Below are 26,288 nucleotides of genomic sequence, written 5' to 3'. Positions count from 1 at the left end.
TTGTTGGACTTTTGAATTTTTCTTTCATTTTATTCAGATTAAACCCAGGAAGTTCCGAGGGATTTTTGTATGATCTATTACTAATAACGTGTTGTTAGTCTGTAGACAACTTTGAGTTAAGGTGTGATGACAATTTGGATACGAGACATTGTTAGCGTTACGCACGCACATTCCATGCAACCGCCCTCCAACTCAGCTAATGTTACCAAATCCATCTTTAGTCAATGTGAGAATTAGTTACATGTGTTATTTCAAGTTCTGTTTAATTTGAATTATCCACCCCAATCCCATAATGGCAGTTGGCAAAACTTGCTTGTATTATTTATTTGTTTGCTATTATTTACACTTTTTTAACTAGTTTTCTGGAAAAAGTGTTGTTGTTTTTTTCAAATTCCAAAAAAATGTTACATTTTGTGGCCTTGTATTTATTTTGGATGTGTTACTTTTTTCTATTTTGCTTATTACTGAGATGACAATGGCACTATAATAGCTGAGAAGTATTAGTTACATATCAGCCTCTTGCACTTTTGTTACCCAATATTGCTCTGCTCCTTAGTTTTTTTAATGTGAACATGAATGTTAAATGTGCCTTTTGATTATATGTGTTAGTGCTTGAGCGGCCTGGATTGCTGTACTTTATAAATTTTTGCAGAAAGCTCTCCAAAAAATCAACATGTCATGACAGGAAGCCACACATGGACAAATTTAATGGCAACGTTAAATTCTTTATTTCGGCAATACTACTTTCTTGCAATACTTAGAGTTGTTGTTCTAGTAAGACGGAGACATAACCAAATGTGTCTGAATTTTGTTGCAAAAAGTCCTCTTGACTAACGGTCATTAAACTGTTTGAAAAGTAATTTCTTCTGTAATTTCTTCTTCTGGCGCAAAGATTCTAGCTTGCGTTACACAGAAAAGTGCTTTAAAAATTCTAAACTCTAAAATCACTTACAGCACTGTGAGTGTGTGTGTACAAGGAAAAGACAAACTCGCTGTAAGAGTTAAAAGTGTTTAAATGTAGAAAAACAATGTTGAGTATGTTGAAACAGTGGGAAGTCCTTACTATTACCACAAGGTCCCATCATTAACTATAAGCATCTGTGGGGTCCGAGTGTACAAAATGTCTAAGTAAGACATGATTTTATGGCACATTGTGATTAATACCCTCGATAATTACAGTATGTAACCCATGCTGCCCATCACCAACTAGGCTGAGTCACATTCTCTGCATTGTTGATGCGTGAGGATCACTACACATATTCTTTTCTGCGAGCCCTTAACATCAAACGTAATAATGGTAAAAAATACATTTCCTGGATGTTCTACTGTATGTGCGCAAAAATGCAAAGCAATTCATGTACCATATACTGTATGTTCACCATCAGCCTACTGGTTGCCCTATAAATATCGCTTTTTAAAAAGCTACTAAATATGAAACTCTTACATACTTACTGTATATGGCTCTTCTCCTAATAGGAATGTATGCCAAGGAATACTTAAGTCATGATGAAACATACAGTTGAACCTCTAAAAGTGTTAGGCAAAAAATTGGGAGTTCAACCAAAAATTTGCATGACATGAGCAAATTTTGTGCGACTTCATCTCTAATTTTTTAGAAGATTTCTCAAGGACATATTGTTGAAACTCAAATCCTATTTTGAGGTTCCACTGTATTCAGTATTTACCATATTGACCCCAATATGAGACGTTCCCCTTTTTTCGAGACCTGTTCTTGGAAAAATGTTTTCCGAGATAATCACAGACAAAAGAATGATTCTTTTTTTTAAAGTCATGTTTCAGTATCAGGGAAATGACTACAATAAAAAACATCTGTTTTGTAGATAAGCATTATCTAAACCTTAACCTTGTGGACAGCTATGTTTTGAGTTTATGGTTAGTGTTAACTTAACCCACTTAAAAGGTTTGTGTCGTAAGTTCTGAGTATATATTTTGTGATTTGAGAAAATTCATCTGCAGTAACTTTTTTGGCTGCATATCAATTGATTTGTAATATTAGAATATGAATGTAGTTTCTAATAGATTGTAGCAATATATCTGTGGATGTTACACCTATCATGTTTCCAAAAAAATGTTTAGAAAAAACATTTAGGAGTATTTGAATATATTAAAATATGTAAAAACATGTGTTCTCAAAATTGTATTTTGTTAATATTTTCTTAAAGATATCCATAGTAAATGTTAACTTAATGGACATTTCACTGACTCTTTCAAAAATGTATGCTTTAAAATTTAAAATTTCATCCCTAAAGAGAAATAAAAACCTTTTTTTAGTGGACATTTGATTGATTATGTTCTGTTTCTTTTGTCATAGATACAAATTTCAGACATAAATAATGTAGCCCTGTTACACAAGACACAAATGTCCTCTGCAGGGGAGGCTGGTTCTCAAGTTGCTAGACTAGCATCTATACGCCCTATATCAAAAATATGAAATGATAATTCACACAAAGAACCAGTATTTTCTAATTTTAATGAGGTGATAAAAGATAAATCTATCTGCGGCAGCATAGGACTGGTTTTACTTTTGCATCTTATTGCCCATAACTGTGGTGAGTTCAAGGATTCTCAATTAATGTTAGAGACACTAGATTTCAAAGACAAGGGGAGGCTTAACTTCCGGGAGATGCAATAATAATAAAATCATAAAAATAATAATGATGTAATATTATGATTTGCAGTATCCACTTATAATAATCATAGGTGTAATGTCTAATCTTTACTTTACACTCTGAAGTAAAATAAAATAATCATAATTAAGTCAATAATGAATGGTTAGATAGTATAGTATTTTTTACTTCATATTCTGGCCACTTTACACTGAATTTGTTGGCACTATTTTTGAAAGAAAAAGAAAAAACATAAAAAATGATTTATTTACGAGTGTTCATCTAGATTTGTCAATCCAGTCTTAAAAATATCAAAAACAGATTTTTAAAATAAAAATTTTACATGTCTTTAAAATGCTGGTTCCAACCAAACCTAATTCGTTATCAAGAGCATGTAAACACACCAAATGTGTGTGTATGGGGCAACAACGTTGTGGTTTAGGGTGGGGCGGGACCCAGAATTTGCTGTTAAACCCCACATGTGTCACATCAGGCCTGCAAGTCACTGGTGTGTGTGAGTGACAGGGGAAAAACCTCTGTAACCTGAGACTTTTTCCTACCGTCTTATATTCGGATCAATAGGGTAAATAAAAAAAAAGTTTTTCATAAATGAATGATGAGATGCTCAGTCTTGTTTGAGTGCCTCTTCAGAGAACATCTCCACCGTGTGCACAGGCATGATGAGGCCCAGCGCCCAGTTGGTGCCAAAAACATCCTTGAGGTTGTTCCTCCAGGGGTTGCGGTTTTCCACCAGCTGCCCCCTCTTCATCTGACACCAGGTCTGCCCCCGGGCCACCAGCAGCACCTGCTGGCAGCAGAAACCTGCACAGACCAGGCCGATGCCCAGCCACACGTACAGCATCAGGACCAGGAAGAACTGAAGGCCGGAGATGGTCCCTGAGTTGAAGGTATGAATTCCTCAGTAAGTTCTGTACCAGCAGTACATTTTTTCAGAACTCAACTCACCCATGAAGAAGTAGCCGGTGGAGAGGGGGAGAAGGCTCAGGAAGGTCAGCGGGTTGTCAAAAGAGATGGAGTACTCCACTGTGAGGAAGGCCACGCCAAGAACCAGCGAGTACAAACAAGTGCAGGAGGTGTAGATGCAAAACATGATGAAGTAGCGCATGTTTTTGTTGCCGATACAATTCCCGGTGAAAAAGCAGTGGTGGTCCCGCTTGAATATCACCTTCTTGCACAGTTTGCAGAAGTGGCGGCCGTTCAGTAGATAGTGAGCGTCCACTTTGTCCGAGCAGTGTGGCGAACACACCGGGACCGCCGTCTCGTTGCCGCTCGCCGCCGTGTATAAGATGGTCATCATGTAATTCCCCAGGGCGTTGAACATGAGGAAAAGGAAGACCAGGGAGTGAACAGCTGTGGACCCCCACGCATGTGACGTGTCGGGGAAGATTGTTGGGACAAAGAAGCCAAAGTGCAGGATGAAAGTGACCACTGTTGCCGTGAAGAAGTACGCCGGGGCCACGGCGTTGAGAAGCCTGAGTTTGAGCATCCGGGTGAGCATATCTGGAACGTGCAGCACAAACGTCAGCAGAAAGATCATCATCTTAAAACCTCAACACATGGTGGCGAAAAGTGTTACACGTTGGATTTGGAACGCTTGGCGGGGAAAACACATCTTTTACATATCTTGACTTTAGTACAGATAAAGTGACGCACAAAATGTCACGAAACAAGGCAATATCGGTGAGGGTCTAGATCAGGGGTGTCCAAACTTTTTGGGCAAGAAAATAACTTTGACTTGGGGCCGAAGGCGGACTTCATGTAAAGTAACAATATAGGCAATACATACAGTATATATGTGTACATATTATAATCACATAATGGATATATAATTATGAATTAATATACATGGATATTAAGGGTATGTGAAGACCTCCTTAAAGGCCTACTGAAACCCACTACTACCGACCACGCAGTCTGATAGTTTATATATCAATGATGAAATCTTAACATTGCAACACATGCCAATACAGCCGGGTTAGCTTACTAAAGTGCAATTTTAAATTTCGCGCGAAATATCCTGCTGAAAACGTCTCTGTATGACGACGTCAGCGCGTGACGTCACGGATTGTAGAGGACATTTTGGGACAGCATGGTGGCCAGCTATTAAGTCGTCTGTTTTCAGCGCAAAATTCCACAGTATTCTGGACATCTGTGTTGATGAATCTTTTGCAATTTGTTCAATGAACAATGGAGACAGCAAAGAAGAAAGCTGTAGGTGGGAAGCGGTGTATTGCGGCCGGCTGCAGCAACACAAACACAGCCGGTGTTTCATTGTTTACATTCCCGGAAGATGACAGTCAAGCTTTACCATTGGCCTGTGGAGAACTGGGACAACAGAGACTCTTACCAGGAGGACTTTGAGTTGGATGCGCAGACGCGGTACCGTGAGTACGCATGCAGCTGCGGCTTCCAAACATTTGATCGCTTGCCCGTACGTGCGTGCCGCTATGTGCATGTCACGTACGTAACTTTGGGGACTTTGGGGAAATATATGTGCTGTATGAACTTTGGGGAGGTGAACGGTACTTTGGGCTGTGGGATTGAGTGTGTTGTGCAGGTGTTTGAGTTGTATTGGCGGGTTATATGGACGGGAAGGGGGAGGTGTTTGTTATGCGGGATTAATTTGTGGCATATTAAATATAAGCCAGGTTGTGTTGTGGCTAATAGAGTATATATATATGTCTTGTGTTTATTTACTGTTTTAGTCATTCCCAGCTGAATATCAGGTCCCACCCACCTCTCACAGCATCTTCCCTATCTGAATCGCTCCCACTGCCCTCTGGTCCTTCACTCTCACTTTCCTCATCCACAAATCTTTCATCCTCGCTCAAATTAATGGGGAAATCGTCGCTTTCTCGGTCCGAATCGCTCTCGCTGCTGGTGGCCATGATTGTAAACAATGTGCAGATGTGAGGAGCTCCACAACCTGTGACGTCACGCTACTCGTCTGCTACTTCCGGTACAGGCAAGGCTTTTTTATCAGCGGCCAAAAGTTGCGAACTTTATCGTCGATGTTCTCTCCTAAATCCTTTCAGCTAAAATATGGCAATATCGCGAAATGATCAAGTATGACACATAGAATGGACCTGCTATCCCCGTTTGAATAAGAAAATCGCATTTCAGTAGGCCTTAAAAGTTTTGTAATCAATCAGAAATACCAAGCAGCTAAAATAGGCCAAATATGGTTTAGTGTGGCGAGAGTGTTTTGCATTTTTTCCATCATGCCTAATAAATTTAAATGGTGGTAGTTCTGAATTTTTATGGTGCTTGGACTGGTTTTTTTTTTTAAATATCCACAACGTTCAGTGATCAGGTTGTATTAAGTGTGACCATGTGTGTTGACTTTTTGTGTTGGTTGCATTTTTATTTTTTTGCGCCATGAGTAGGGAATGTTGTTTGGATTGGGTCGTATAAGTAATTGCTATGTTGCTTTGCTTCAAAATGTAATTCATGATCAATGACCTGATTTACACGCACCCACAGTGAATTTACAGTAGTCAGATATTCTATCTTGATTTGGAAACACCCCACAGGCTACATACCTTATTAAACTTATGACGTATTGCAGACCAAACCAAGCACGCCGGCGGGCCACACTTGGACACCTATGATCTAGATCAGGGGTGTCAAATGTACAGCCCGCAGGCCGGATCAGGCCCGCGAATAGGTTTTATCCGGCCCGTGAAATGAGTTTGCTAAGTATAAAAACAAGCCAAAATTTTTGAATGAAAGAAACTGCTGTTCTAAATGTGTCCACTAGATGTCGCAATAGCAAATATTTGTATCTTTGTAGATTATGCTACATATGTAAAAAAAAAAAATAAACCACATGTTAGTGCACCAGTCGAGGAAAATGAGCAACCTACATAAATAACATCCTGTAATTTGATTTTAATATTATTGTTTTATCTTGATGTATTGAAAATTAACACCAATGAGATGACTGATGAACATTATCACATAATTTATTCAGAAAGTATAAATAATGTAAGTACATGTAAGTGTAAAAAAAAAGCCAACAACATTATGATTTGTACATTTTCAGAATGTGCTTGTTCTATTTTTAAACAAAAAAAAACAATCTGCCGTTGTCTTTATTTTTAAGTTATCGTGCCGTGATTTTACCAGTCCGGCCCACTTGGGAGTAGATTTTTCTCCATGTGGCCCCCGATATAAAATGAGTTTGACACCTCTGGTCTAGATAAAGGTGCATACAGAAATGTATTGTTGCTGTTTCAGTTTCTAAGCCAGGGGTGTCCAAAGTGCGGCACATTGTAAAGGAAATTGTGTTCTGTTACAACTAAAAGTTGTAAAAATGTGAAATGCTTGTCATCCAGTTATTGTCATTTGGCGTGGCTCAGATGGTTGAGCGACCGTCCAGCAACTTGAGGGTTCCAGGTTGTATTCCAGTTTCAGCCATTCTAGTCACGGACGTTGTGTCCTTGGGCAAGACACTTCACCCACCTTGCTGGCGGTGCCACTCACACTGGGGTATGAGTGTGAATGAATGTTTGGTGGTGGTCAGAGGGGCGTTACGCGCAAACTGTATGTAGCTTCTCATCATCACCATGTGAATGTGGAGGGAATGAATGATGGGTTCTCGGTTCTCTATGAAGTGCTTTGAGTGTCTAGAAAAGCACTAATGATAAATGATAAATGGGTTGTACTTGTATAGCGCTTTTCTACCTTCAAGGTACTCAAAGCGCTTTGACACTACTTCCACATTTACCCATTCACACACACATTCACACACTGATGGAGGGAGCTGCCATGCAAGGCGCTAACCAGCACCCATCAGGAGCAAGGGTGAAGTGTCTTGCTCAGGACACAACGGACATGACGAGGTTGGTACTAGGTGGGGATTGAACCAGGGACCCTCGGGTCGCGCACGGCCATTCTCCCACTGCGCCACGCCGTCCCACTATATAAATCTAAGTCATTATTATTATTAAAAATAATGTTCTGTGTGTATATGTCGCCTTTAAATGGTAGCGGCTGCAACTTAGAAAAGGGTACATTTTTTATACAAATGAACAGAAGTCACATAAGCACAAGCAATACGGTGCCAACATACTTCATGGTGTGCTTATCCTGTTTAAGGTTGCATCGCCAGTATCTATAAAAAGTTTTACTTTATAACTTTGACTTCGCCCAAGATGTTGCCAACTACGGTAAATATACTATTCCATTGTAAAACAAGTCCTTTTGGTATGCTAATTAGCCAGGATTTGCAAGCTCATCCAAGATGGCGCTGGTAGTACAAATTCACATTTGTTTACATATTCCATGTGTTTTAAAGTAGCATTGTGTGTGTATTTGGCTGCAAATGTGTATATATTGATTGTTGTCATGTCTGTGTGATCATGTTTTGTTTGGCCATGTGCTTTTTTTTGGATTTTGTCAGTTCCTGTTTTTTCACTCCCCGTTTTGTTTCCATGACAACCCATTAGTTTTCACCTGGCCTCATGTCACACACCTGATTCATTTGCACTCACGCAACTGTTGTTAATCATGTCTGTGTTATTTAAGCTTTTCATTTTCTGTTGGTCGGCCTGGCGACATCACATTCATGCCCCGCACTCTTGACACGCTGCTTACTCTGTCCAGGTCATAGTTCATGCTGCTCTTTTCTTGCCACGTAATTTTTTTGTTTATTCAAGCCACTGTTTTGTACCTCCACTGTGAGCGCCTTTTGTTTGTTCCTTTTTTCCATAGTTCTGCCTTTGTGCGAGTTTTGTTTTATTAGCCAAGTTTGTTCCCCGCCTTGTGCGCGCCTTTTGTTTATACTTTTAATAATCTATTATTAAATCATGTATTTAACTTCACGCCATGTCTGGTCCAAATCCTTTGCACCATGGGAAAACAAACCACGCCAAAGTCCAAGTCTTGACAGATCCAAAAAAAGCACATGGCCAAACAAAACATGATCACACAGACATGACAGAAAAAAACTTACATGGCAAGAAAAGAGCAGCATGAACTATGACCTGGACAGAGTAAGCAGCGTGTCAAGAGTGCAGAGCATGAATGTGATGTCTCCAGGCCGACCAACAGAAAATGAAAAGCTTAAATAACACAGACATGATTAACAACAGGTGCGTGAGTGCAAATGAATCAGGTGTGTGACATGAGGACAGGTGAAAACTAATGGGTTGTCATGGAAACAAAACGGGGAGTGAAAAAACAGGAACTGACAAAATCTAAAAAAAGCACATGGCCAAACAAAACATGATCACACAGACATGACAATTGTATTGTCTTATTTTTAGTTTCACTCTTTAGAATGTCATTCAACCTGCTAACAACGCTCATCGGAGAAAGGTGTTCGACAGCCAGTTTACATAGAACACGCATACAGTTACAATATGGTACATCACATATCTACAGTTTCTCATCACAACACAACCAAAAAGGAGTAGGGAGAAGCAGAGCTTATTTAATCCTACCCCTTTTCCGTTTCATAGTGATTTCTAATACGTTTGTTTTCTTCCTGTGCTCAATTTTTAACACAAACAAATTAAATAAATAATCAATAAAGTTGTCATTTATAAATAGTTGTTTTTATAAGTTATGACTCACATAATGAGATAAATAGGATTGTCTCATTTACTAAAAAGGTTGAAAATGTTTATCAGTATCCTTATTATATATACTTTGTAAACACTTTGAGTTTAAACAGTTTTCTAAACTGGATCATATTGGTACTTTACTGATTTTTTTGCTGGGTCACCACTTTGTCAACAAATTCGTGAGCAAATTGTTGAACAGTTTAAGAAAACCTTTCTCAACCAGCTATTGCAAGGAATTTAGGGATTTCACCATCTACGGTCCGTAATATCATCAAAGGGTTCAGAGAATCTGGAGAAATCACTGCACGTAAGCAGCTAAGCCTGTGACCTTCGATCCCTCAGGCTGTACTGCATCAACAAGCGACATCAGTGTGTAAAGGATATCACCACATGGGCTCAGGAACACTTCAGAAACCCACTGTCAGTAACTATAGTTGGTCGCTACATCTGTAAGTGCAAGTTAAAACTCTCCTATGCAAGGCGAAAACCGTTTATCAACAACACCCAGAAACGCCGTTGGCTTTGCTGGGCCTGAGCTCATCTAAGATGGACTGATACAAAGTGGAAAAGTGTTCTGTGGTCTGACAAGTCCACATTTCAAATTGTTTTCGGAAACTGTGGACGTCGTGTCCTCCGGACCAAAGAGGAAAAGAACCATCCGGATTGTTATAGGCGCAAAGTTGAAAAGCCAGCATCTGTGATGGTATGGGGGTGTATTAGTGCCCAAGACATGGGTAACTTACACATCTGTGAAGGTGCCAATAATGCTGAAAGGTACATACAGATTTTGGAGCAACATATGTTGCCATCCAAGCAACGTTACCATGGACGCCCCTGCTTATTTCAGCAAGACAATGCCAAGCCACGTGTTACATCAACGTGGCTTCAAAGTAAATGAGTGCGGGTACTAGACTGGCCTGCCTGTAGTCCAGACCTGTCTCCCATTGAAAATGTGTGGCGCATTATGAAGTCTAAAATACCACAACGGAGACCCCCGGACTGTTGAACAACTTAAGCTGTACATCAAGCAAGAATGGGAAAGAATTCCACCTGAGAAGCTTAAAAAATGTGTCTCCTCAGTTCCCAAACGTTTACTGAGTGTTGTTAAAAGGAAAGGCCATGTAACACAGTGGTGAACATGCCCTTTCCCAACTACTTTGGCACGTGTTGCAGCCATAAAATTCTAAGTTAATTATTATTTGCAAAAAAAAAAAAATTAATGAGTTTGAACATCAAATATCTTGTCTTTGTAGTGCATTCAATTGAATATGGCTTGAAAAGGATTTGCAAATCATTGTATTCCGTTTATATTTACATCTAACACAATTTCCCAACTCATATGGAAACGGGGTTTGTAAATACAAATTATTTAGGGGGGTTATCTATATGTTTAATCCATTCTTTAAAAAGTCAAAAACCTAATCAAGTTTTTACATGTAGGGTAAAAGCTGGTTGCAAATCCATGCAAGAATTAACATACCATTAGTAGTACGGGGCTGCAGCGATGTTGGGTTTAGGGTGGCATGGGGGGCCTTTTAGGAGCCTTGTGTTCGGAGGCCTAGAATTTGGTGCTACGCTCCTGAGTCTGAGTATAGTAACCAACTCAGTGGCCTAGTGGTTAGAGTGTCCGCCCTGAGATCGGTAGGTTGTGGGTTCAAACCCCGGCCGAGTCATACCAAAGACTATAAAAATGGGACCCATTACCTCCCTGCTTGGCACTCAGTATCAAGGGTTGGAATTGGGGGTTAAATCACCAAAAATGATTCCCGGGCGCGGCCACCGCTGCTGCCCACTGCTCCCCTCACCTCCCAGGGGGTGATCAAGGGTGATGGGTTAAATGCAGAGAATAATTTCGCCACACCTAGTGTGTGTGTGACAATCATTGGTACTTTAACTTTAACTTTAACTTTAGTTTGGTTGGAGGTGAGATTTGGTGTAAATAAACAAGGACTGTTGGCAGCGATGTTAAAAGTACATCACACTAAGTGAAGGCCTTTACTACATGTAACTACATTAACCAGTAGCTTGGCAGTAGCATAGCTACTTTTTGAACGAGTAGCTTTTCCTGTAGCTTAGCTACTTTTAGAGCCATGTAGTGAGGTAGCTTACATCAAAGCTACAAGCTACAAAAAGAGACAATGGACTGCGAATCCAGGCCAAAAAAATACGGAGAAAATACAATGACCTGGATGAAAGAGAACATCCATATGTACAGAGAAACTCCATGATGATTGGTTGGTGTTCGTATGATGAGTCACAATTGGCTGAGGTTAGGGTGAAACATTACGGACTGGCCAATCAGAGGCAAGATAAGGCAGGTCATCAAAACCAGGAAGCAAAATCATAACAGTCACGCACTCATGTCACATGACGATGAGAGAGTCCGAGACAGAGGGGTGCTTCAAGCTGACGACTCCAAAAAAAAAAAAAAACATGAAAATAACAGAGGGACTCTCTCCTGCAGATTAGATTTTTCCTTTAGTGATGAAGATGACGTGCAGGAAACCCACAATAATGCGTGTCCCTGGCCATATTTAGACAAATGTTTGTGTTTAGTGAAAACAAAGCCTCAAACCTTAGTTTTAAGTTGTTTACTCTGTAAACCAAAATCATAACAGCTCTCTTCATCTAAGAGGTGGAACACAAATTTAGGAACACACATTAAGGTGAGCTGAGTTCATGAAAACGTCATTGAGGTTTTTTTTTTGTGAAGCTATTGATACATGCTGGGTTTTTTTGTGTGTTTGTTTATTTTTACAGTAGGCAGAGAAAATGAATAACATTATAGGGGTGGGCCAAAGAACAGGAAAACTAAATAAATAAATACAGTGGGGTGTGGGGACCCCTAGAGGTAGTTGTAGAGTGTCCCCAGCTGAATGACAGATAGTTAATAGTATTGGACCCTTATCGCAGTGTTTTTCAACCTTTTTTGAGCCAAGGCACATTTTTTTCATTAAAAAAAAACGGAGGCACACCACCAGCAGAAAAGGTTAAACAATGAAACTCCACCAGGTTGTCGTGCCTTATTTTGAGTTTGTTGTTGTTTCCTGTGTGTTGTGCTTTAGTTCTTGTCTTGCGCTGTTATTTTGGTGACACTTCCTGTTTTGTTGGTGTTCTCCTGTAGCAGCTTCACGCCTTTCTTTGAGTGCTATTGCCCGCACCTGCTTTGTTTTCGCAATCAAGACTCTTTAAGTTGTGCGTACGCTATCCTTCTATGTGGGGACATTGTTGATTGTCATGTCATGTACGGGATGTGATTTGTGGACGTCCTCTTTGCTCCACACGCTGTAAGTTTTTGCTGTTGTCCAGCATTCTGTGTTTGTTGACTTTGTAGCCAGTTCAGTTTTACTTTTGTTTTACATAGCCATTCCTATGCTTCAGTGCCTTTTCCTAGCGGGACTTGCCTTGTTATTTTTTGGTTTAAGCGTTACAGACCTTTTTACCTGCACGCTGTCTCCTGCTGTGCTCTGCATATTGGGATCACGACAAACCATTCTCGACGCGTTCCGACTTCTACAAAGCAATGAACTACCTGCTGCCACCTACTGGTATGGAGTATTACAAGATTACCCTGCCAAGCTCTACACAGCACAGGCACTAGACAACGACACATTATTATGATTATTGATTTGCAAAAAATATTTTTTGGAACAATTAGGTGAAGTTGCATAATTTCCCACGGCACACCAGACAATATCTCACGGCACACTAGTGTGCCGCAGCACAGTGGTTGAAAATCACTGCCTTATTGGGTCCATTTGTACACTCTCAGTTACATTAACATTGATATCATACATGTGGGCCCATAGATATAAATGCTGTTAAATGGGGGTCTGTAGCTTAATGCATGTCATACAAGAGGCCTCACACACACACACCCACGCACACACACGTGTAGATATATACATATACATATATACGTATATATATATATATATATATATATATATATATATATTTATATATATATATATATATATATATATATATATTATATATATATATATATACATATATATATATATATATATATATATATATATATATATATATATATATATATATAATTGCAGTGTAGATTGTAGTGTAGCTAGTTACAATTCTCTGGGGATAGCTTCCCTTGGGGGAACTTTACATTTAATCGAGAGTAACTAGTAGCTTAGCTTGCTACATTTTTAAAGTAATTTGCCCATCACTAATCATACTACTAATATTCTGAGGACCTATTTTAGATCCATGAAGGGAAATCAGAAACACTTCTAATGACATTGATAATAATAAATATGTTACACTTCCTACAGTGTTGTGCATGTGATCAGTTAAAAAGAATTCTATTTAATAACCCCATCTTGCATGCATGATAATAAATGAGATATATGCAATATGAATGTTCGGGAGGGAATCTTCTGTAGGAAAAAGTCCTCTCTAACAAATTGGGTTCCTGAACCCTCAGGGACACTGAGTGGACCTAAAATATCTCGCCCTCTGCTCGGTGTTCTGCAACCCCCCCCCCAATGTCACGTTGTGTGGAAGATGACATCTATAGTCCTAACCCAGGGACGTGACGTGGAAAAGACGGGGATGACCCACAATGTGCCCTCGCTAACCAAGCCCTCCTCCGACAACACTCCACACACTCATTGACCTGAACTCTCCACCAGCACTCATCTTGACATGAATGATCACACCGCGCCGTAGCGACATAAATGTCATTCCTGCGTGGGGGGGGGGGGGGGGGAGACAATAGAAAGACAAAGATGCGTACCTGCAGCCTGGGGAGGAGCTGTCCTTTTCAGCACCGCCGAGCTGATCAAGTGCAGCCGCGCCGCGCACACTTCACTGCACGCACTCTGGCTGCATCGCCCCCTGCTGGCCAAGATGTCTTTGTTGTCTCATTTATCGAACAGAAAAACAAACATATTAGCATCCCTTTTTCAATATGGTGAATCACAAGCATGGCAATCAACTGGCATGTTTTATTCATTTGTGTACATCAATATTTTCCTTGATTTACCTTTTTATTAAAAGCTTCAAAACCATCTGTTTAAAACAAATGGAAGGTGCAATGTAGTCTGGTTTACAGCAGAGGACACTGCAGCTTCTCATGAGTTTTATCACCCATAGTAAAACAATATGGTGGTGCCGATATTATTCCTACAAATGTTAACAAAACAAGCTACTTTTGTTCTGTTTTTTACCTCTTTCATGCAGTCGTCTCTCGATATGATGAAGTACAGTTCTGTTCCACTGCAAACTAATAACCTTTTAAAATAACTTTTCTGACCATCATTGTCATGTCTGGGATCATGTTTTGTTTAAGTTATGTTCTGCTTGGTTTTTGGACTCTTTAGTTCCTGCTTTTTCACTACCTTGTCTTGTTTCCATGGTTACCCATTAGTTTCACCTGTTCCACGTTTGGACTCATTGTGCACTTTTGTTTGTTTTGTCACCATAGCAACCCATTAGTTTTCACCTGTCCTCAGGACTCACGCACCTGTCTTTAATTATGTCTTCACTATTTAAGCCCGTAGTTGCCAGGCAATCAGTCTGGCGACATCACACTCTCGATATACCCCTGACACTCTTGATACCATCGTTCATGCTGCTCTTTGCTTCCGCAAGTAAGTTGTGGTTATTTATGCCACAGTTAGTGTCTTTTGTTTTGCCATGTTCATAGATATGCATAGTCCAAGTTTTTGTTCCCTGCGTTAAGTTTTGTGCCTCCACTGTGAGCGCCTTTTGTTTGTTCCTTTCTTGAGTGTTAAAATTAAATATGTATTTACCTTCACGCCATGTCCGGTCCAAATCCTTTGCACCATGGGAAAACAAACCACGCCAAAGTCCAAGTCCTGACAATCATAACATTAAACATAGTTTTTTTTTATGATACAGCTCTTGTATTTGCTGTACATGTTATGATATGCGTTATCACACGTTTGACAAAGTTATATTGAGGTAGTTACAGTAAAGTATTCACAGCGTGTCACTTTTTCCACATTTTGGTATGTTAGAGCTCTATTCCAAAATGGAATGTATTCATTTTTGTCCTCAAAATTCTACATATAATACCCCATAATGACAATGTCAAAAGTAGTTTTTTATTTTTTTTATTTTGCGACCTCATTAAAAAAAAGACTTGTACATAAATATTCCCAGCCTTTGCTTAACCTCGTTGGTGCACCTTACAGCCTCAGTCTTTTTTAATGCGATGCCACAAGCTTGACACACCTATCTTTGGGCAGTTTTGCCCATATACTCTTTGCCCATTCCTCTCTGCAGCACCTCTTCAGCTCCATCAGGTTGGTTGGAAAGAGTTGGTTTTCATCCAGAATGTCTCTGAAGATTTCTGCATTCATCTTTCCCTCTATCCTGACTAGTCTCCCAGTTCCTCACAGCATGATGCTGCCACCACCGTGCTTCACTGCAGGGATGGTATTGGCCTGGTGATGAACAGTGCCAATTGTTCTTTCAAACATGATGCTTGAATTTTGTTTCCCATGGTCTAAGAATCTTTCATGTGCATTTTGGCAAACTTTTGCTATAAAATGGCTTCCGCCTGGCCACTATAGCATACAGGCCTGATTGGTGGATTGTTGCAGAGATGGTTGTCCTTCTGTAAGGTTCTCCTCTCTCCACAGAGGAATGCTGTAGCTCTGACAGAGTGATCATCAGGTTCTTTGTCACCTCCCTGACTAGACTAACATGAATGCCGCATTGTACAGAGACATCCTGGATGAAAACTAACGCTTCCCATCCAACCTGATGGATCTTTAAAGGTGCTGCAAAGAGGAATGGGAGACACTGCCCAAAGATAGGTGTGCCAAGCTTGTGGCATCGTATTCAAAAAGACTTCCATCAATCCATTTTCTGCCGCTTATCCCTTTCGGGGTCGCGGGGGGTCGCTGTAGCCTATCTCAGCTGCATTTGGGCGGATGGCGGGGTACACCCCGGACAAGTTGCCACCTCATCACAGGGCCAACACAGATAGACAGACAACATTCACACTCACATTCACACACTAGGGCCAATTTCGTGTTGCCAATCAACCTATCCCCAGGTGCATGTCTTTGGAGGTGGGAGGAAGCCGGAGTACCCGGAGGGAACCCACGCAGTCACGGGGAGAACATGCAAACTCCACACAGAAAGATCCCGAGTGCAGGATCGAACCCAGGACCTTCGTATTGTGAGGCAGAAGCACTAACCCTTCTTCCACCATGCTGCCCTTCAAAAAGACTTGAGGCTGCAATTGCTGCTAAAGTTGCATCAACAAAATATTGAGCAATGGCTGTGAATACGTATGCACATGTGATGCACTGTAAGCCTACAGCACGTTCACACTTGCAGAGTTTAACATGTCCCAAAAGGAGTAGGAACAACCCAAGTTTATTTTACCCTTTACCCTTATAGACCTAAACTGATAATTTGTTCAAATCCATGAATCAGCTTAGCATCTTTTTATAGCGGAAATCAGGAAAAACAAAGTGTAATAGTCCCAAAAATTGCTTCTAAATCAGCGGATGACAATATCACAACATAGTGTATCTTCCCTTAGCAGCAAAAAAATTAAGTGTTGAATTATCTCTCACAAAGCTAGTTGTAATACTTTTTCAGTATTCTTCAGAGTTAAATTAACATTTTAAAAATAAGTATTTGTTCAACACCATGTAAGAGTTCTCTCTTTAACACAGTACTTGCACAGTTTCTGCTTTAATCCTAAATGTAACATTTAATACATTTTATAGAATGGCATAATGCAATACATTGATAGAGAATAAAGAAATACCAACAATGCATTTCCAAGAACATTTATTTCTGTTTTGTTCCATGCAGTCAGTTGAAAAATCATAAACGAGAGTATGATATCATTTTAAGGGGCCTGGGCAATACTGCAAATAGTACTATAAACTTAGAATGTTTATATGTATATCGATACTGTTTATCTGACGTTGCTCAAGCTCAATAAATGATTTAGTGCTAAGATAGGCTCCAGCGCCCCCGTGACCCCAAAGGGAATAAGCGGTAGAAAATGGATGGATGGGCCTCCATTTTTTAAAATCATTATTATAATCAGAATAAAACACAACCCGCCTCTAGCCAAACAAAAATAATTCTGAACAAATTAGCGATACAGCAGTACTAATAAAACAATGATTCCATTTTATTGCATACAATAGTTTGAACAAAATAAAGCCAATAGTGCAAAATAAGTAATCAAAAGCAACAACTACTATTGGCAAAATGGCAGTTTTTGGAGTTATGCAAAACAATGTTAAAATGTAAAAATAGGAACAACACAACAAAAACAGATATTTGTGAAAATAAATGTTACAGCCGACTGAAAAATATCGATCTCATCTGATATTTATACTGCCTTTGGTATCTATATTACCGATATCTGTATCAATCCGCCCACCCCAGTTTGATGCCTTGTAACTGCAGGTATCGTCTGTAATCGGCAACGGGTTGACATGAAGAACAACTCCAATAGTTGACATATCCTAAACACGCTACGTCATTACGACTCAAAACTATTAAATGTCGAAAAAGACAATATTGCAAATTAATCGCCTATCATTTTACATATTCGCTTGTTGACACACCCTTAGTGCCCCTCCGTGCTGGCAGGTGTTGAATTGTCAGACGCTCCCTAAAAAGGTGGGAGTTTCTCGTGTTTCTTGGCTGTTGCGAGACAAAAAACACACTCGCCAGCATCCCTTCAATGACGCCACCCGACCAGCGAGCTTTTTCAGGTAAGTGGGGATTATTTTTTACTTTATTGTCCCTTTGCTGAGATGAACTGGCATCGGAAAGGTTATAACTGCGCAATTTGTGGCGCAATGGTTTTTCATCAAGTTGGTAAAGGAAGGCGGCTGCAGACGACTGAGTGTGCGTGTGAGTGTGCGTGTGAGTGTGAGGGCTGCTGCAGCAAGCAGGCGTGGGGACGCAGATTGTATGATTGTACACAATCACCTTTAAAAGATGCATGCTTATTATAGAAACTATCACGTGATTGCATCATATCGGAGTGATTTTGGTGGTGACATGTGGAGGTGTCTGGCAACGTGTTACACACCCACAACACATCTATCGTCTTCCCACTACAACTACATGCAATCATTGTGTGCTTTACGTTTGCCTTTTATCTTATACTGCACAATGTCTTTTATCGACCTATTTACAGTCATGTAACGCACACACGCACACACACACACACACACATGCACACACACCGAGCTGACCTGTTGAATCCAAGCTAATTGCATGACATTTTATTCAAATATGTCTATTCACTGCTGTATTTTACAAAATTGTTCTGAAATGTCCATACTATGGGTGTCAAAAGTGCGGCCCGGGGGCCATTTGAAGCCTGTGACACATTTTACCGACAAAATGAACACAGCCCCGAATACACTTGACCCAAAAACCAAAGAAAAAATGGAACCTAAAAACCAAAATGTGCTATGACCTGTTCATTTTACTGTATACTTTTTTTTTAAATTAATATTTCCATGCATCCTGTCATTATGTGTATAAATGATTTGCAAGATATGGCACGTGTTGGTGTGTGCTAAAGCCCTTAAAGGCCTACTGAATTGCGATTTTCTTATTTAACCGGGGATAGCAGGTCCATTCTATGTGTCATATTTGATCATTTCGCGATATTGCCATATTTTTGCTGAAAGGATTTAGTAGACAACATCGACGAACTAAAACCTCTTTAAAGGCCTACTGAAACCCACTACTACCGACCACAAAGTCTGATAGTTTATATATCAATGATGAAATCTTAACATTGCAACACATGCCAATACGGCCGGGTTAGCTTACTAAAGTGCAATTTGAAATTTTGTGCGAAATATCCTGCTGAAAACGTCTCGGTATGATGACGCCTGCGCGTGACGTCACGGATTGTAGAGGACATTTTGGGACAGCATGGTGGCCAGCTATTAAGTCGTCTGTTTTCATCGCAAAATTCCACAGTATTCTGGACATCTGTGTTGGTGAATCTTTTGCAATTTGTTCAATGAACAATGGAGACAGCAAAGAAGAAAGCTGCAGGTGGGAAGCGGTGTATTGCAGCAGGTGTTGTGCCGGATAACGCACCCCCGCCGTAGAATGCACCCCCTGACTGTTGTTCCGGATAACACAGCCGGTGTTTCATTGTTTACATTCCCGAAAGATGACAGTCAAGCTTTACCATTGGCCTGTGGAGAACTGGGACAACAGAGGCTCTTACCAGGAGGACTTTGAGTTGGATGCGCAGACGCGGTACTGTGGGTACGCATGCAGCTGCGGCTTCCAAACATTTGATCGCTTGCCCGTACGTGCGTGCCGCTATGTGCATGTCACATACGTGACTTTGGGGAAATATATGTGCTTTATTTACTTTGGGGAGGTGAACGGTACTTTGGGCTGTGGGATTGAGTGTGTTGTGCAGGTGTTTGAGTTGTATTGGCGGGTTATATGGACGGGAGGGGGGAGCTGTTTGTTATGCGGGATTAATTTGTGGCATATTAAATATAAGCCTGGTTGTGTTGTGGCTAATAGAGTATATATATGTCTTGTGTTTATTTACTGTTTTAGTCATTCCCAGCTGAATATCAGGTCCCTCCCGCCTCTCACAGCATCTTCATCATCTGAATCGCTCCCACTGCCCTCTAGTCCTTCACTCTCACTTTCCTCATCCACAAATCTTTCATCCTCGCTCAAATTAATGGGGAAATCGTCTCCGAATCGCTCTCGCTGCTGGTGGCCATGATTGTAAACAATGTGCAGATGTGAGGAGCTCCACAACCTGTGACGTCACGCTACTCGTCTGCTACTTCCGGTACAGGCAAGGCTTTTTTTTTATCAGCGACCAAAAGTTGCGAACTTTATCGTCGATGTTCTCTACTAAATCTTTTCAGCAAAAATATGGCAATATCGCGAAATGATCAAGTATGACACATAGAATGAACCTGCTATCCCCGTTTAAATAAGAAAATCGCATTTCAGTAGGCCTTTAATACATGGTTACATGTTGTTCCTGCTTCGTCTACACAAGAAACAAACATGAGTTTGGAATAGACAGTTGACATGTGCGTTTGAGCGACACTCAAAGATACATTTTATTGGCAAAAATGATGGTGATTGGCCAAAATGTGTGGGGAAGTTGCGGGCATTAAACAAAGCTGCAAGACCGCTCATAGGTCTCAAGGATTGTTTGAATTTGTGTGAATTGGCGTGATTGTGGCATTGCAAAATCCTAGAGGAACTGACAAATGCCATATGTTCTATGATATCTAATGTAGTAGTATATTTAAAATTTAAAAAAAGTAAATTGTATTAAAGCATCAAAGCTTGCAACCATTATTTGACATATTGTCCTAAAAGTGTACAAATGCAAGATATTGGTGTCATATGTACTGATTTAAAAAAGTCTGCATCATGTTTCAATTACAATCAATGGGAATTACTCTGTGGTAGGGCACGGTATGGTATGGTGTGGTTTATTTGTTTGTAACATACCAAACAAGTTACATTAAGGAACAGCACATGTTACATTTGCACAATTGTCCAAAGAGAAATAGGAAGAAGCAGAGGTTATTTAATCCTACCCCTTCTTTCTCCATGTCTATTACTGATCATTCATTCACACATCACGTTGACAGTACATGTTGACACTTGCAATATTGTGTCTGTATACATTTTGTCTTTCACATTTTGTTCACTTTCTGTGTAAAAAATCCCGACAGGACTGCATAATGTCTGTGGCGTATGGTTGTGGAGGAGGGGAAATTATATCCTGGTCTAATTGGAACAATTGGCCATGACGCATGCAAGCAAACATTTTATTGTCATGTTAGTCTCAAAAAGTGACAAATAATACCTCCAAATTTTGCTAGATTTGTCACTAAACTACAATATAGCGAAGTTTAAATAAATGTTAGCTGATCCTTGATCCTTGTCTTCTTATTCTCTTGCAGACCAAGCGCTTATCAGGTGTGAGTCCAAATTCCGTACTGTATATGTGCAAATGTGTACATGACAGATAAAAGCTCCTTGAATCCTTAAGAAGCGTAGCTATGATGCAATCTACTGTGCGTAGTTGTAACCACAAGCTGAATTCACAGACAGTTCCATTATAATGTGTTAATGCACGAGGGCGTATCAGGAAGTTTAATATCCAATTGAGGCAATCCAAATGTATTCCTGTTGGGCAGCAGCAACAAATAAATATTTGGGAAACACTGTATTTGCATTTAGCAATGTGTCCATATTCAAAACAACTATTTTTGATTTTGACATTCACAGTGTTAGCGCAAAACACAGTATAACAGTTTTGATATTATCTTTGCATTATTACCCTCTTGTGGCTTACGCAAAAGCATGTTTTAGTAAATACTGTGCTGCTTTGTGTTCCAAAACCTACAGAGCTTTAATATTTTATCCGAACTTGACTTCCTGTACGAATGCTGGTCATTTGCAGGCATTAGACATGCATTATTCATTCAAGAGACAACGCTGAGATTGTAGTGTAAAGGAAAAGACCTTGTTGTATTGTTGTAAGCAATGGGCAGTTACATCCTCACTGGCTGGCAGACTTTGTCTTCTTTATTTGTTTTGCTTCTTAGCTTTGGTTCTTTCAGCACTTGGAGCAAGTGAACAGTTGCAGCTGCACATTCACATCAGGCAGCAGAAGGAAGCAGTGGAGGAGGAGCTCAGAGATCCCTACTGGTTTTATTTTTTTCCATTAAAAAATATGCTCTTCTTTAGATAAAATGGGAGAAAAAATACTGCTTGATTCAGTCCAACAATGGGTGTTGTTTGAATTACCTTTTAGCAGCCAATTTGACAGAAAACAGTAAATTGGAGGACAGACATTTAGCTGGAAAAAAATGAAAGTCAGATTCAAATAAAATCTTGCAAGTTACACGGCCCAAAAAAGAACATATTACGTGTTGGTGAGAATCTGAGAAAGAGTGCACTTTTACTTTTAAGATGCATTTTTTCTCTATATGAGTAACCAATAGACGGCTCCTTTATATAATGAAATAGACACACATAAGGCCTAAGTCCGGCTAGCATTTTGCTATTTACATGTTTACTGTGTATTGGGTTTGTCTTCGTGCTCATTGCACGACTGTTTTATTGCCATTTTGGTCAGGTATTTTCCCTGGCTTTTAAACGTCCTGTTTATGTTGTGCTTTTACATCAACATGTCATGGGATCGCAGAATAAAATTATTACTTTGCAGTTAAATATGGCACATTTAAATGTTGAATTCCAATGTTAATCTCATGTCAATTAAATAAGTAAAATAAGTTACCCTGGAACAAATTGAACTGTCCCGAGACGGTGTTTTTATCATCCTCCATGAACCCGGAAGTAGCCTGCTAGATAAACAAAGTATCATAAATATAATGTAGTTCACATCATAAATAACTTCTCTCGGTATGAAATATGATGTGCGTTTTCATATATCATGTTGTATTGAATGACTCTAAGCATAACCCACTAGTCTAACATTGACATGTTAATCTGTGGAGTGCTTTAAAATGGCCTGAATGGCTCAAATCAGCAGCATTACTACATCACAGAGTAATTACAGCAAATCATTCAGTCAGGGCAGCCTTTGTTCAATGGTCCCATTTAATTGAAACCACTTTTCTCCTGGTCAATTGGATAATATGCAAAAATAAAAATGTCAAGGTAGTGTTTTTTTTTTAAGCTTGCCATGTATGCTGCACTGAGAGGGAAAAAAAAAGTTCCAATGCAAATTTAGAGCGGGGTTGGGGTGTGTTGCTTATAAATGGACTATGTGGTTAGCGCTTAATAGAAGAAATTGCATCTGAGGTTTAATGAGCAGCGTGTGCAGTTTTCGGGGCAGACAATATAATGTGACTCATGTTTCCCATTTTTTAAGTGTTCCTGTAGGAAGTGTTGTAAATGAATCGACTACATCCAAATAAAATACAGACTAGTGAGGTTTGGTGCTTAACAATCTCAATGCATGTTGGACTCAAGTCATACTAATGATGCAAGATGGGTTGTAATAATGGTTGTGTGTACAGCAGCTGGGCTGACACACAACACTCCCCCAGGGGCCTACTGAGCATGTGCAGCCAGACAGGAAGCAGGTGTTTGGTTTGTTGTGCATGGCTGGAATAAGTAGCCATCCTTCATTGTGATGCTGAGGCTAGTATAGTTTTCACATGAAGTCACGATGGTGATGTTGCAGCATCATGTGTTTGCTATCACTCCACCACACCTCACTGAGCTTCACTACGTCTGTGTGGCTCGGGCCGTAGAGAGGTGCAGAAATAGTCATGGCTGCTCACTTTGCTACTGAGCAGGTGGTGCGCCGACTGGGGTGAAAGCTCCACCCGCTTCCTGCCTTGCTTACTTTAATTAACTGTGTCAATCACATTATAGCCTGCATGCTTTGTTGAGCACATCAGGTGCTGATAGTCAGTCCAAGTAAACCTATGCTACTTTGCCACAAGAAGGATATTTTATTTTAAGCCGCAATTAGATTAATTGTTTACACAACGCATAAATTGCGGCGGAGCAGCGCAGACCTCTGTCAAGTGTTAGGAGACTATTTTCTAACCTTGGGGCAGAATTAATTGTACATGAGATGTCACCTCATGTGCAGTACATTATGTTCAAGGACAACAATGAAAGCAGCCTGTGTTTTTTTATCTTTGTGAATACACACACATTGTATCTCATTTAGGTTCCCCAGGAAGAGGCACCAGGAACGAGACGAAGGGAAAATGGAGAATGTCTGATTCTTTGTAACTTCAAATTTCACCTATAGCCGTAATTAACTAAACGACAAAATAATTATACATTCAGTGGTCAATCAATCAATCGAACTTTATTTATCGCTGACTGCTCGCTGTTTCGAAAAAGCTAAGTATCGTTCTATTTGTGTGCTTTTAAATTGTTCTGCAGCTTTCTTTATTACTTTCTCAACATATTTAGTAGTACTATTTAACTTGCAAATCACCCGATCTCTGTCTCTCCACCCCTCCCGCAGCTAGCTAGCAGCTAGCTGCTAAGCTAACGAAGCTAGCGCGGAGAAAGGCGTCGCCGGTCAGAAGGAGTCTACTCCTGCACACCGTGACCAGGACTTCTCGGAAGACAGCAGGAACTTCACTCGGTGACAGAAAACACCGAGAGTATGGCTTCCTGCGCGTCTTGCACCTTACTCACGGAGAGGCTGGCTCTGCTAGAAGGCCGTGTCCGCCAGTTAGAGCAGAGTAATCTCGTAACTTTAGATGTTGCGGACACATCTGCTAGCGTTAGCTGTAGCGAGCTAACTAGCCCAGCCTGTAGTAGTCCTAAGCGGCCTACAAGCTACGGTGTACCGGTTGAGACGCATAATAGATTTAGCTCTTTAGCTAAATCAAATCAAATCAAATCAACTTTATTTATAGAGCACATTTAAAATTTACCACAGGGGTAGCCAAAGTGCTGTACAATGAACAGGTTAAAAGATAAAACGAGTACCGAGCAAACACAACACAATACAAACAGAACACGATAAAAAATAAATAATTAAAATAGAATTAATAAAAACATAAAAACATAAAAACAGGATCACAGCAGGTGTATTATGGGGCGCCATTTCAGGATGGATATCACTCAGTGTTAAAAGCCATGGAATAAAAGTATGTTTTTAAGAGAGATTTAAAAACAGGAAGAGAGGAGGCTTGTCTAACACTCAGGGGTAGGTCGTTCCAGAGCTTGGGAGCAGCAACGGCAAAAGCTCTGTCACCTCTAAGCTTCAGCCTTGTGTCAGGGACCGTCAACAGCAGCTGATCGGCTGATCTTAAGGATCGGGTGGGGCAGTAAGGCTGAAGGAGGTCGGAGAGATAGGTTGGCGCGAGGTTGTTTAGACATTTAAAAACAAATAAAAGGAGTTTAAAATGTATTCGGTAACGCACAGGGAGCCAGTGAAGGGACGCTAAAATAGGGGTGATGTGCTCACGTCTGCGGGTCTGTGTTAGCAGACGAGCAGCAGAGTTCTGCACGAGCTGCAGGCGGGCGAGGGAGGCCTGGCTAATGCCAACATACAGGGCATTGCAGTAGTCAAGACGAGTCGAGATAAAAGCGTGGATTAATTTCTCAAGATCATGTCTTGATAGAAGCGGTTTCACTTTCGCTATTTGGCGTAATTGATAAAAGCTTTTTTGAACGACGCTGCTGATTTGTTTTTCGAATTTAAAATCTGAGTCAAACTTTACCCCCAGGTTTGTGACAGAGTCGCTGAGATACGGGGTCAGAGTGCCGAGGTCAACGTTGGGGGAGGGAGAGCGACTTGGACCGAACAACATAACTTCTGTTTTATCTTCATTTAGGCTCAGGAAGTTAGCTGAAAGCCAGACTTTGATGTCGTGCAGGCAGTCAATAAGACGTTGAACCGTGTTATTTTGTGCCATGGGAAAATAAATCTGGCAATCATCGGCATAAAAATGAAATGCAATACTGTACTTCCTAAAAATAGAACCAAGGGGGAGAAGGTAAAGTGCAAATAAAATTGGGGCAAGGATTGAGCCCTGGGGGACCCCATGTGGTAAAGGAGCTGTGGACGACATAAAACTGTCTACTTTTACACAAAAACTCCTGTCGGTTAGGTACGACCGGAACCAGTTGAGGGCGGCGCCCTTAATGCCCACACAGTTCTCAAGACGAGTGATTAAGGTGGCGTGGTCGACGGTGTCGAACGCAGCAGACAGATCTAAAAGCACCAGGACAACATATTTACCAGAATCAGTGGACAGGAGGACATCGTTAAAAACTTTTAGAAGCGCTGACTCTGTGCTGTGGAGGGCTTTAAAACCGGACTGGAACAGCTCAGTGATACCATTATCCTCTAAGAAGGGCAACAACTGACTGTAGACAACCTTCTCTAATATTTTGGAAATGTATGGAAGATTAGAGATAGGTCTGAAGTTAGAGAGGAGAGAGGGGTCGAGGCTGGGTTTTTTAAGTAGAGGTCGTACCACTGCATGTTTAAACTCTACTGGAACTATTCCAGAAGAGAGGCTACTATTGATAATGTTAAGGACACTTGGTCCAA

The 26,288-nt window shown here is 40.4% G+C and overlaps 2 protein-coding genes across 5 annotated transcripts in view; one reads left to right on the top strand and one right to left on the bottom strand.

Annotated features, from left to right (window-relative positions):
* Positions 1 to 62: 62 nt before the first annotated feature.
* On the bottom strand, positions 63 to 14,576 carry zdhhc22 (zDHHC palmitoyltransferase 22). Of its 2 annotated transcripts, XM_061968789.2 has the most exons (4): positions 14,416 to 14,576; positions 13,983 to 14,108; positions 3,594 to 4,148; positions 63 to 3,524 (listed from the first exon to the last, which is right to left on the bottom strand). In XM_061968789.2, exons 3-4 carry the CDS (start codon positions 4,144 to 4,146, stop codon positions 3,253 to 3,255), a joined length of 825 nt encoding a protein of 274 aa, XP_061824773.1. In that variant the 5' UTR covers positions 4,147 to 4,148; positions 13,983 to 14,108; positions 14,416 to 14,576; the 3' UTR covers positions 63 to 3,252. The 2 variants fall into 2 exon arrangements, with proteins under 2 accessions (XP_061824773.1, XP_061824774.1); XM_061968790.2 differs by lacking the exon at positions 14,416 to 14,576 and having other exon boundaries at positions 13,983 to 14,128.
* A 238-nt stretch (positions 14,577 to 14,814) lies between these two features.
* The window catches only part of tmem63c (transmembrane protein 63C), a 97,451-nt gene continuing 85,977 nt past the window's right edge, over positions 14,815 to 26,288 (top strand). Inside the window, exons 1-2 of one of the 3 annotated variants that reach the window (XM_061968773.2) lie at positions 14,815 to 14,838; positions 17,873 to 17,967. In XM_061968773.2, coding sequence (XP_061824757.2) covers positions 17,937 to 17,967 — 31 coding nt within the window. In that variant the 5' untranslated portion in view covers positions 14,815 to 14,838; positions 17,873 to 17,936. Of the gene's footprint in view, positions 14,839 to 17,844; positions 17,968 to 26,288 lie in introns of those variants that run through there. The other 2 variants (XM_061968771.2, XM_061968777.2) reach the window with 2 other exon arrangements.

This window comes from Nerophis lumbriciformis, linkage group LG08, assembly GCF_033978685.3.
Source record: "Nerophis lumbriciformis linkage group LG08, RoL_Nlum_v2.1, whole genome shotgun sequence".
Classification (NCBI taxonomy): Eukaryota; Metazoa; Chordata; class Actinopteri; order Syngnathiformes; family Syngnathidae; genus Nerophis; species Nerophis lumbriciformis.
The sequence above is the reverse complement of the archived record's forward strand: the minus strand, read 5'-3'. Positions and strand labels throughout refer to the sequence as shown.

Bases quoted from the DNA above. Each gene is read 5' to 3' on its own strand.
- zdhhc22 (XM_061968789.2), bottom strand. From the start codon at position 4,146: ATGCTCACCCGGATGCTCAAACTCAGGCTTCTCAACGCCGTGGCCCCG. The intron at 3,525-3,593 runs GTGAGTTGAGTT...CCTTCAACTCAG, and splicing joins CACCGGCTACTTCTTCATGG to GGACCATCTCCGGCCTTCAG.